Source organism: Pristiophorus japonicus, chromosome 15 (genome assembly GCF_044704955.1).
Source record: "Pristiophorus japonicus isolate sPriJap1 chromosome 15, sPriJap1.hap1, whole genome shotgun sequence".
NCBI lineage: Eukaryota > Metazoa > Chordata > Chondrichthyes > Pristiophoridae > Pristiophorus > Pristiophorus japonicus.
Genome location: NC_091991.1, coordinates 157,199,534 through 157,212,776, shown reverse-complemented (window position 1 = coordinate 157,212,776; position 13,243 = coordinate 157,199,534). Strand labels below are relative to the sequence as shown.

Sequence of the window (13,243 nt, the reverse complement as noted above, 5' to 3'; positions counted from 1 at the left end):
GGATTCCAACTGCTCGATAATACTGGATTGCTACTGAAATCAAATTTTCATAGCTTATCAGTTGAATGTTGTGGTATGAAACCTTTAAACTGTTAGATTACCAACCAGTCCGGGGAAATTATTGTCCAAACCAAATGATTTTTCCAAGTTTTCACTTTAGCTAGTAAATAGAAATAATTCAATAAATAGCAAAAAATCTATTGGCTTAAATATATGTTGGGTTAAATATATAAATAGATATGACAGGATCAGAATGTGGAGTAATGTGTGCATGAATGTGGACATTGAATAAATTTAAGACAGAGATACAGTTTCTTAACCGATAAGGGATTAAGGGGTTATGGGGAGCGGGCAGGGAAGTGGATCCAAGTCCATGATCGGATCAGCCATGATCGTATTAAATGGCGGAGCAGGCTCGAGGGGCCGTATAGCCTACTCCTGCTCCTATTTCTTATGTTCTTGTTCTTATGATTTGGACCTGGCTGGACTTGCATAGCATGCAGGGTGAATACACATGTATGAACTGTGCAAAGCTCCTCGAGCAGACAGTTTCACAGCTTTAGAGTTGACTGGACACATTTTGCATCATTCGGAGGGAGAATGTTTTCTGGAGCAGATGTTCGAGCTGGTCAGCCTACAGATTGCTCGGAAGAGAGAAGCTGGCATGGGAGACTGGGTGACCATTGCTAGACAGAACAGGAAGCGACAGGTGAGGATAGAAAGTGGAGCTGGATTTGTCTAAAATGTATACCTGTTTGGGTTCCAGAGATGTGGACAAAAAGAGTGAGAGGAGGGTGACCATGAATGAACACAAGGCACTGTGGAGCGAGTGTTTGCCCATGAGGGAAAGAATACAAGTAGTAAGAATAGCAAGTGGTGATTGTGGAGTATTCGGCAGTTGGGAGGGGCGGGGAGGAGATAACTTATTTTGTAGTTATGATCCAGAGACCTGAATGGTATGTTGCTTCCCAGGTGCCAGACTTTGGTACATCAAGGAGCAAATACATAAGGATCAGGAATGGAAGGGCGAGCAGCCAGAGGTGTTCGTTCATGTGAGAACTAATGAAATCTGAGTTGGTTTGAGGTTCTACAAATGGATTTCAAGGAGTTAAATTCTAGATTAAGGAGCAGAACCTCCAGGGTAATAATCTCAGGATGACTTCAATGCCATGTACTAGACCGGATAAGAAGAGAACGATTAGGATTGTCAACACAAGGCTGGAAGGATGATGCAGAAGGGAAGGGTTCAGATTCCTGGGACAATGGGACCACTTTTGGGGCCGAACTGACGAATGTTCGAAAAGAATATTCTTAAGGAGCACTGAAAGGGGGAGGGGAAGAAAGAACAAAAGGGAAGGTCTGTGATAGGGTGGAAGGCAGGAGAGATTAGAGAGACAAAAGAGATGATGGGCCGAATTGAAAGGTTTGTCCAAATTGGGTGTGAATGGCAGAATAATTACCAGCTGCCATTGGAGACAAAGAGAAAAAAAAACACAAAATTGACCGGTGATGAGGGGAGGGGTGGGGGGCGGGCTGCAGGAAGGGAGCCAAAAATGGGTAGGGGTTATCTGAAATTGTTGAACTCGATGTTGAGGCCAGAAGGCTGTAAAGTGCCTAAACAAAATATGAGGTACTATTCCTTGAGCTTGCATTTGCTTCATTAGAACAGTGTAGGAGGCTGAGGATGGAGATGTCGGAGTAGGAATGGAGCGAGGATACAGCACTCTGGTAGGAGTTGTTTACAGTTTCCTGATGCTGATGATTTGGGGGGATATATGGAGATTAGGGAAACATGTAGCAAAAGCAATGTGATTTTAATTTCCAGATAGACTGGGATCTCTAGTAGTAAAGACAATGAATTTCTAGAATGTATTTGGGACAGTTTTCTAGAACATGTTTTAGAACCAACCAGGGAATAGACCATACTGGATTTAGTGAGGAGTAACAAACCAGAATTAATTAACAATCTGATAGGAAGGGGGCATCTTGCAAATACTGAACATAACTGAGTCACAACCCAAAGTTTTAAACTTGAGGCAAACTTCAAAGGGATGAGAAATGATTTGTTCACAGTAAACCGAGCTGAGCTGTTAATGAGTAAACATACAGACAAACAGTGCAAAATATTCAAAGAAGTATTTGGTAGAATACAAAACCAGTACATACCCTAAATGACATAACTCCACCTGTACAGGTAAGCAACCGTGGTCGACAAGTGAGGTGAGCAACAGTATCAATCTAAAAGAAAAAACTTGCAGAAAAGCAAGATAAAGTGCATACAGGACTACAAAGAAAGTAATAAGGTGCAAAAAGGAGTATGAAAAAATGCATGATATTTCAAAGTTAACAGAAATGTTTTTATAAATATATTAAGAGAAAGAGAGTATTAAAGGGGAATGCAGACCCATTAAAGATGGATGCAAGCGAGATTATAATGGATAATAAGGAAATGGCAGACTTGTTCACTGAGTACTTTGTATCTGTTATTTCAGTGGAGAAAGAGGACAAAATACCAACGGTACAATGGAAGCTAAAAATAAGTCAAGGGAGGAACTTAGTCAATTTAATATAATTTTTGAAAGTTGTAATGCAGAAATTATTTAACATAGACAAATCTATAGCACCTGATGGTTTCCATCCTAGGATCTTAAAGTAAATAGATGAGGAATTTGCAAATGTGTTGGTGGTAATTTTCCAAAGCTCTCTACATTCAGGAATTATGCCCTTCGTCTCGGATATTGTAAATATCACTCTTTTATTTAAAAAGGAAGGTAGGGAGAAACCAGGTATTTACAGACCTGTCAGATTAACATCAATTGTGGGGAACCCATCGTCAAGGACAAAGTGACTGGGCACTTGGACAAATATCCAGGTGATCAGAGATAATCAGCATGGATTTGTGAAGTAATTAGTCATGTCTGACTAATCTGGTTGAATTTTTTGAGATTACTGGTGCCCATGGATGTTGTCCATATGGACTTCCAAAAGGCATTTTATAAGGATTCGCACAAAATTACTAGCAAAAATAAGAGCACATAGAATTGTAGGTAACCATGAGGATAAAGGGTATGCACTCTGATTGGTGGGATGTGATAAGTGGTGATGCCTACTGATTTGTGCTGGAACCTCAGCTTTTCACCATATATATCAATCACTTGGATGAAAGAATAGAGAGTTGTACATCCCAGTTTTCAGATGACACTAAATTAGGCACTGTAGCTTATATAGATAAGAGCAAGAAGTTACAAAAGGATATGCAGTCTAAATGTGTAATCAAAGCTATGGCAGATGGAGTTCAATGTAAAGAAGTGTGAATTTGGATTTGAGCGGTTAATCAGAATATTTTCTGAATGTTGAGAGACTAAGGGCTGTGGCAGCAAGGTATCCACGTACACAAATAAATAAAGGTTAGTACATAGGCACTAAAAGTAATCAATAAGGTTAATGGAATGCTAGCCTTTTTCTCGAGGGGGTTGGAATTCAAAAGTTAGGAAGTGAAGTTTCAGTTATACAGAGCCTTGGTAAAACCCCATCTGAAGTAGTATGTTTTTGGCCCCAATTATTCATTTTAAAGATAAAGCCAAGTTTTGAAAAAAGAATGCATTTCAAAGATCTCATTATGCTTTGGAAAAGGCTCTTCAGACTTGTGTAATTGTTGGCAGCACGAGGAGCCCAGCAGTGCTTTTGTTTTGGAAGTGTTCTCAAAATTTGTGGGGAAGAGGCTTTTCTTTTTAGTCTACCAGGGGCTATGTTGTGTAGAATCATAGACTGCTTGGTAGTTTTTGGACTCCCGCGATTGTTGTGCTTCCCTAATTCAAATGGTATATGTTTATTGTGTCCCGGATTTTTTGTTGGACCTCCGCCTTGAGCCGTCTGTAACGTTGCTTTGTAGCTCCCGAGTTTGGTTGTTGCTTGAGGCTCAAAAATGCTCTGTGCTTACGATCTATTAGTTCTTGGATCTCCTGATCGTTTTCATCAAACCAGTCCTGGTGTTTTCTGATTGAGTAACCAAGTGTCTTTTCACAGGCACTGGTTATGGAGGCCTGGAGGGCAGACCAAGCGCCGTGGGCATTGAGCATCACAGGGTCATCAAGGCACGCCAGATTGGCTATGAGGCACTGGCTGTATAGGGCTCTCTTAGCTGGGTCTTTAAGTGCCCCGGCATTATTTTTTTTGCGGCACTGCTTCTGTTGTCCCCTCTGCTTTGGGGCTATGCTAATATCGATGATGGATCGGATTAGGCGATGGTCCGTCCAGCAGTCGTCAGCACCTGTCATGGCGCGGGTGATGCGCACATCCTTGCGATCTTGGCTTGCACGATGACATAGTCCAGCAGGTGCCAGTGTTTGGAGCGAGGGTGCTGCTACGGTGCCTTGTATTTGTCCCTCTGGCGGAACAGGGTGTTGGTGATGAGGAGTTCGTGTTCTAGACATTTTGTCAGGTGGTGAATAGAGAAAGCGCAGGTGATGCAACAACTAGCCGACAGCCACGATATACAAAGATTCTTCACTGCAGTCAAGGCCACCTATGGTCCAAACTCCCAAGGCCCCACCCCACTCCTGGCAAAGAACGGGGAAACACTCATCAAGGGCATCGAGGCCGTCAGGGCCTGCTGGAAGGAGCATTTTGAAGATCTCCTCAATCGAGACTCTGCCTTTGACGCGAGTGTTCTCCGCTCCATCCTGCATCATGCAACCCGCCACCACCTCAGTGAAACTCCAACGCTGCACGAGGTCGGCAAAGCCGTAAAACAGCTCAAGAATAACAAGGCTGCGGGTGAGATGGAATTCCTGCTGAGGCACTAAAATATGGCGGAGAGGCACTGTTGGCGTGGATACATGACCTCATCTCTCTCATTTGGAGGGAGGAGAGCATGCCGGGTAATCTCAGAGACGCAGTGCTCGTGTCCGTTTTTAAAAAGAGGAGCAAATCCGACTGCGCCAACTACAGGGGAATTACTATCAACCACTGGGAAGGTTGTCGCTAGAGTCCTCCTCAATCGTCTCCTCCCTGTAGCCGAGGAGCTCCTCTCGGAATCACAGTGCGGATTTTGTGCCCTACGGGGAACAACGAACATGATCTTTGCAGCACGCCAACTGCAGGAAAAATGCAGGGAGCAGCACCAGCCCTTGTACATGGCCTTTTTCGAACTTGCAAAGGCCTTTGACACTGTCGACCGTGAGGGCTTATGGAGTGTCCTCCTCCGTTTTGGGTTCCCCAAAAGTTTGTCAACATCCTTCGCCTGCTCCACGACGACATGCAGGCCGTGATCCTTGCCAGCGGATCCGTTACAGACCCAATCCACGTCCGAACCCGAGTCAAACAGGGCTGCATCATTGCACCAACCCTTTTCCCAATCTTCCTCGCTGCCATGCTCCACCTCCCTGTCAACAAGAACTAAACTACAGAACCAGTGGGAAGCTGTTTAACCTATGCCACCTCAAGACCAGGTCCAAGACCATCCAAACCTCTGTTGTTGAACTGCAGTACGCGGACGACGCCTGCGTCTGTGCACATTGAGCCTGAATTCCAGGATATAGTTGATGTATTCACCGAGGCATATGAAAGCATAGGCCTTGCGCTTAACATCCATAAGACAAAGATCCTCCACCAGCCTGTCCTCACCGTAAAGCACTGTCCTCCAGTCATCAAGATTCACGGCGTGGCCCTCGACAACGTGGACCACTTCCCATACCTCGGGGGCCTCTTGTCAACAAAGGCAGACATTGATGCGGAGATTCAACATCGCCTCCAATGCACCAGTGCAGCCTTCGGCCGCCTGACCAGGCCCTCAAACCTACCACCGAGCTCATGATCTACAGGGCTGTAATAATACCCGCTCTCCTGTATGGATCAGAGGCATGGACGACTTACAGAAGACACATCAAGTTGCTGGAGATATATCACCAATGACGTCTCCGAGGTCCTGCAAATCCCCTGGGAGGACAGACGCACCAACATCAGTGTCTGCCCAGCATTGAAGCACTGACCACACTCGATCAGCTTCGCTGGGCAGGCCACTTGGGTCGCATGCCAGACACGAGACTCCCTAAGCAACTGCTCTATGCGGAGCTCCTTCATGGCAAACGAGTCAAAGGTGGGCAGCAGAAATGTTACAAGGACACCCTCAAAGCCTCCTTGGTGAAGTGCGACATCACCACTGACGCCTGGGAGACCCTGGCCGAAGACCGCCCTAGATGGAGAAAGTGCATCCGGGAGGGCGTTGAGCTCTTCGAATCTCAACGCTGTGAGCGTGAAGAGATGAGGCACAGGCAGCGGAAGGAGCGTTTGGTAAATCAGTGCCACCCGCCCCACCCCCCCCCCCACATTCTCCCGACGAATATCTGTCCCACATGTGACAGGGTCTGTGGCCCTCTTGTTCAGCCACCAAAGAACTCACTTTAGGAGTGGAAGCAAGTCTTCCTCGATTCCGAGGGAGTGCCTATGATGATGATGGTATATGTTTATTGTGGGACGTGATACATTTCTTCATGCTGTGGAATGTATCTTCTGTCAGATAAGAGAGTGTGCTAATCTGTATGCTGATGGGAATTTAGCTACATTTACAATGATTGTAAGGTCATTTATGTTCTTTGTCATTGTCCAAATAATTGGATGCAGAAAGACAACTAGAGCATGTGCAAAATAGTGTGCTTTTCTGACTAGGGCCTCTTTATCAATCATTCTTCTGGGAGTATTAGCATTTGAGTTTGTATGGAGTGTAATATGTTTGGTGTTATGATCTTCCGTTAATTGTTTCGCAGTTTGAAATGTGCCATTTCTTCTCTAATTGCTGATCAAAGTCTTATTGTGCAGGATTAATTCAAGTTTATGGTACCTCACAAGACAGTGGACATGTAGTTCTACACTAATTTGCAATCAGAGAAAACAAATGGTTGCTAAGTTATAGAGGCAAATCCTAATTTGGAGCTAGAGGTAATTATTGATCAGTCTGCTAACTGTTGGACAGCCATAACCTTTTCCTGTGAGGATGATGTGGTATAGTCTGGTGATCATTTTCTTGAACCAGCTCAGAAGCCATCTGTAACCAATGATTCTGAGAGTTCTCCATTGTGTCAAATTGGAGAAAGAGCTAATAGGCCCAATGAGATTTTCTGGTATCACGAGATTAGACCAGTAAGACTGTCTCCAGGCTAATAATGTTGATGTATAGGCTATTTCTAGGCCCCTGTTGACCTTCTGTGGTGAGGTGTGTTGTGAAAAGGGTTGGCAAGAAGGCTCCAGTATTCATTGTCATTAATTTCATCGGAAGCCAAATTACAGGCCACAATTCCTTGGAGTAGGGCTGCCAAGTTATAGTATTTTAAATATGGAAACTTGATTGGGGAACTGCAGGCATTTAAGACAAAGTTATGCCTTGTCTGTCATGAAGGAACTGGTGTGCCTGTTGATGTCTTAGAATTGCTGAATTGGCATTATAAATGTTTTAAGTAAATAAAATGCTTTGCATAATTTTAGTAGCATGGTTCTGATTGTTAATCTAACCTTTTGCATACATTGCTAGCCTACAATTAAATAGATTTATGTAGGTTCTCTCAGTATGTATGTAAACAGCTCCATCATTAACCTTTGTAACACAATGAGCCAATTTTATTGAAAAGCATGCCTGTGCAAAGAGGAATAAAAATTTCCATAATGACTCATTCATTATAAACACTAACCAAACACATTGTGATTGAAATTTGGCATTTGTTTTCCTATCCAAAATACATATTTCATTGACCAACACAAATAGAGTGCCCTATAACGTAAAGAAATAATTTGTATTTCATCATGGAATCTCCCAAAGCACTTAGGGGTCAAGTTTTGGCCTGAGTTGCTCTTATTTTTTTGGAGAAACTGGTTTAGAATGGAGTATCTTAGAAATTGTAATTCTCAGCATTTAGTTTGCTCCAGTTCTAGTGAGTTAGAACAGTTTCATTTTGGAACAGGTTTTTTTCAAAAGGGGGCGTGTCTGGCCCCTTACGCCTGTTTTGCAAGTTTAGGCAGTAAAAACTTACTTTATACTAATTTAAAATGGAGTAAGTGTAGATTTTTGTGTACACAGAAAAATCTTGCCTATACTTTAGAAATCAGGCGTAGGTTACAAATCGGGCGTAGGGAACGAGGGCGGGGGAGGGGGAAGGGAAGTAATTAAATTCTACAAGCATTCAACAGTCTGTCTTATACAAATAAAGAGCCATCCTGAATAAAAAAATTATAAACAAAGCAAATACAAAATATTGGATATTCCTACCTGTGTGAAGCAGCAGCAGCCTTCGAGCTGCGGTGCTTCAGGTAGGCCTTCCATGTAGGAGACAGGGGTGGCGTCAATGGCTCGACGGCAGGTGAAGAAACAGCAAGCAGCCTTCGAGCTGTGAAGGAGGCTGAGGCCATTCGGCCATTGGATAGGGGCGACGGCAGTGGCTCAACGGCAGCCGAAGAAACAGGAAGCAGCCTTCAAGCTACAAAGGAGGGTTGAGGCCATTCGGCCAGGGAACAGGGTAGGCATGCAAAGCACCGGGAGGAAGAGCCAGCCAGCTAGCCAGTTTAAAACTTACATTTGTAATTCCAGTATGGGTGCTGCATTGTCAACACTACGGATTATGCAATGGTTCGCCAGCAATTCACTGCATAGAAGAGAATTGATTAGAGCTCACTGCACCAGGAACGTCATAGCCCATAGGCTGATGGGCAGGAGACCTTACCCACGTCGGCAATATCGAGCCAGGCGCTCGATGAGCGAAGCTGATTGTGTCAAAAGGCTGCGTTTCCGCAGAGAAGTTGTCGTTGAGATCTGTGATATGCTGAGAGCAGATTTGCAGCCCAGAAGCAGAACGCCAACTGCCTTGTCTGTTGAAGTGAAGGTAAAGCTGTACTTTCATTCTATGCCTCGGGATCGTTTCAGGCTACAACTGGAGATTTGTGCGCCATCTCTCAACGTGCAATACATGCCTGCGTTTACCAAGTCACGGCTGCACTTTATGCGCGGAGGAATGACTTCATCAAGTTTCCAATGACCGCACAAGCGACCCATGAGAGGGCTGTGGGCTTCTTCAGGATTGCTGGCTTCCCAAAGCTACAGGGCTGCATTGATTGTACCAAATCGCCTTGCGAGCACCTGTGGAGGATTCCGAGCAGTCCAGGAATAGAAAAGGTTTCCACTCCATCAATGTGCAGCTCCTGTGTGACGACAAGCAGTGCATCATGTCAGTCGATGCGAGATACCCTGGCAGCACTCATAATGCGTTCATCCTACGCGACAGCGTTATATCTGACATGTTTGAGCAGCAGCCAGAAGGGCAGAGCTGGCTACTGGGTGACAAAAGGTACGGCCTGACCACCTGGCTCATGATACCCCCACGCGTGATACGGACGGAAGCTGACCGTCAATACAGCATGGCGCACATTGTGATGCGCAGCATCATTGAGAGAACCATTGGCATATTGAAACAGCGTTTCTGACGCCCGGACCATTCCGAAGGCCACTTGCAATACTCTCCTCAGATTGTTGATCACTTCACAGTTGTGTGCTGCATGCTGCATAACTTAGCCATCATGAGGCAGCAGGAGCTGGTAGTGGAACCAGAAGACCCACATGAAGGGCCAGTGCCTGATAGTAATTTTGGAAGAGCAGGATGAGGATGATGACGATGATCAGGAAAGCATGCAAGTGCTTGACGCCGGAGCACGAGGTCAGAGGAGGGCCGTCCATCGTGCTCCTTTAACGGTTGCTCGAGCCCTGCGCCAGCAGCTCATCCGTGAACGCTTCAATTACTGATGCCCAAGGGTTCTGCGACAACTGTTGCGCATGGACATGTTTATTTTTTGGAGTTCCTATGTTGTGTTGTGTTAATGGAACATGATTCAGTTTTAATGAAAAAATATTTTATTGAAAAGTTAACGTCACTGTAATAAAATATTTGTTGTATCAAACTTTACTTTTTAATATGAAACTTGAAGATCACTTAAAAACTTGTAAAGTTACAAAAGTTACAAAACAATTTCAAATTGAAAAATCTTACACTCTTAAGATCACTTAAACTTCAAGATCACTTCTTAGGTGCAAAATTAAATAAGTTAGAAAATGAGAGAGCATTTACACTATAAGATCACTTCAAAATCCTAGGATCACTTATAAGTTGTAAAGTTACAAAACAATTTCAATATGAAAAACGCTACTACAGCTACATCAAGAACAAGAACAAAAGCCGTAAAGAAAGGCTGCAACCATCTCTCATCCACATCTCAGTGAATGTTCATAGGGGTGTCATTTGATTGGCGGGGCTGTGTGCCCTTATTCCAGCAGCTATCTCCATGAGGGCCTGTGCCGTCGCTTGCATGCCCTCCCTGACTGCCTGTGCCGTCGATTGCACTCCCTCGGACATTCTCTCCCTAAGTTCCCGTGTCATTAATACTATTTCTCCCGTAAGTACTATCACCTCTTCAACCACTGCACTGACGCTACCGATGAGTGATCGGGTAAGCTCATTGGTCTCCATACCCAATGCCACAACCTGAGCTGCATCCGTTGCGCGCTGCATCTCAGGAGAGCGTATCCCCACTCTCCTCCTCTGCCTGGCTCTGCCTCGCGGCACCACTGCACTGGGAGGCACGGGCTGGGACGGTGGGACGCTCAGTGTTTCAGAAGGCAGCACTAGAGTGGTAGACTCGGGCTGGGATGGTGGGTGAATGGGTGTAAATTGCTCCATGATATCACCAGCACCACTGGGACCCGCAACGTTGGAATCAAAACCATGGAAGGTGGAACCAGAACTTATGCGATTGGGAGGCGCAGGCTCGGACGGTGGGGCACTGGCTGTAAACTGCTGGATTACACCAGCAGCATCACTGGGACCCGCAACATCGGAATCAAAACCATGGAAGGTGGAACCAGAACCAATGCAAGGGGTTGAAACTCTGATGCCCCTTAATGTGGGCTCATAAACATTAATTTGGAAGGTCTCCCCTGTAGCCATTTCAGTCATCGCCGCCAGCATCCAGTCTGGATTGTCCGCATCTGATTCTACTGGTTCTTGTTCTGGATCTTCAGAGTTGGCATCATCATCATCATCATGTTCTGCAAAATATATCAGAACAGTCAAATGTTTAACAGCAAGGATGGGTGGCATGAGTACTCTCACACATAGCAGGTCAGGCAGCAGGTTGATTTGAAGGGCCACGATGCATTTTCAGGACTTACCCTCTTCCTTGCGTGCGGGCCTAGCTTGTGCTGTACTGCTTGCTTTTCTCCATGTACGAATCATCATTGCAGCTACCCTCTGTTCCAAGGGCATCAGTGGATGCAGATTGGGCGTGTCTCCTCCTGTTCGAGTTGTTTCCCCTTTGTTATGGGCCAATTTCTTCTGCAAAGAGTAAAATATAACTTTTTACAGAGTGTGTCTTTCTGCAGGATGGGACATTCAGATAGTCACATGACAATTACGATGACATTAAAAAATGAAAATATCACTAACACTACTTGACCAAGGTCATGCCATTTCTTTTTACACCAGCTTCCAGATCTCATGGTATGCACCACTGCGCAGTAATCTTCTGCAACTTGGTTCCAGCGTTTCTTCATTTCTTTGGGTGGCACTTTTATACGACCTTTGTTGCTGGTATCCAGCTCCTACCATCTCTGCTCAATGACGTTTACTAATATCTCCGCTTCCTCATGCAAGAAATTCTTTCTTCTTGGACGTTGTTCCATTGCTGTATTGAATTGACACGCTTATTTTTCAAAGCGCGCAGTCCTTATTTTGCATGCACCCTATGCAGTACTTGTTCTGGAAGTTTAGCAGCAAAAAGCAGCGCTCACTGACTGCAGGCGATTTCTTCCACAATGCTGCTAAAAGCACTCCTTCAGGCACAAAAAAAGCACCAAGATTCAATCCCAAGCCTTTCCAGAGGTACACGAGACAAATCGGCACTTTTCTTCAAGTTCCTTTAAAAATGGGCGAGTGCCAATGTTTGTGACCAACACGCACGCGCAGGGCTGCCGGCACGACGTCCTCGCAGCTAAGTTAGCCCCCCCCCCCCGCATTTCCAGAATTAACGCGACGTTGTGGCTCCGCCCCCCCCCCCCCCCCCCCCGCTGATGTCCGCGTCGTGCCGAGCTCCGAGGGACCTGCAGGGAGGCCGAGAATCCAAGGTAAGTTTTAAAAGCGCGAAAAACGGACGTCTATGTCGGGGCTGCGCCGTTCTCGGCGCGGCCCGAAACGTGACCCTTAATAACCAATTGCTTTTGAAATGTAGTCTGTTGTTTTGTAGTCAAACACAGCAAGCTATTTGCACACAACAAGGTTCCACAAAACAGCAAATGAGTTAAATGACTAGATAATCTACTTTGGTGATGTTGGTTGAAGGGATGTTGATGAACAAATGGCGTGAGCTCCTCTGCCTTTCTTCAAATATGCCGTGGGATCTTTTACAGCCACTGAAACAGGTAGATTGTGCCTTGGTTTAATGATGAGCCATTGCCAGTAGCTTCTAGGAATTCTATCAGACAATCGTAGGTTCCTCGAGTTTGGATGGGAATATGTCTAACTTTTTTTTTAGTTTTCACTAAGAATAACTGGTTACCAAATGACTGTCTATGTGTATGCTCATAGGTAACAGAACCACAGTTAGATTGAGTTGGAAAAAATGTGTTTGGTGGGTGTACAGAAATAAGTTGAAGTGAAGGTTACTTTTGTAAACTTAATAGTTAAAAAGAATGCTAATGCTCTTATGTTGCAGCTGGGTGCGGGTAGATAAGCCGTAATATTTTATATAAACAATGACCAACTTTTTTCTTCCCTTTTAAGCAAAAGTCTAAACCTTAATTAAAAGTGTTGAAATAGGCACTGGGCACTTAAACAGTGATATGTAACACTACCTCTACAATTATAATGAACAGAAGTTAATACCTGATGGGGTGTGTGTGTGTATATATTTATATTTATTTTCCCACAGGTATAAAGATGAAGCTGACAGTCCTACTGAAGAGAATGCCAAGCCAAAAGTGCTGTACAGTGTGGAGTTCACCTTTGATGCTGATGCACGTGTTGCTATAACAATCTACTGCCAGGCAACAGAGGAGTTCCAGAGTGGTATGGCAACGTAAGTTAATAACTACTTCTAATTTCAAATATTGATCAAACATTTAATATTTTACTATATTGTTAGTTTTAACATCTTAAAAACTATTTGAAGGTATGTAGAGTATGAGTTAACTATATCTAATACTTCCAAAAAGTTA

The 13,243-nt window shown here is 44.5% G+C and overlaps 1 protein-coding gene across 3 annotated transcripts in view; it reads left to right on the top strand.

Annotated features, from left to right (window-relative positions):
* The window catches only part of LOC139281161 (E3 ubiquitin-protein ligase MGRN1-like), a 164,233-nt gene that overhangs the window by 47,134 nt on the left and 103,856 nt on the right, over positions 1-13,243 (top strand). For all 3 annotated transcript variants that reach the window (XM_070901173.1, XM_070901172.1, XM_070901174.1), the window contains exon 4: positions 12,958-13,104. In XM_070901173.1, coding sequence (XP_070757274.1) covers positions 12,958-13,104 — 147 coding nt within the window. The remainder of the gene's footprint in view (positions 1-12,957; positions 13,105-13,243) is intronic.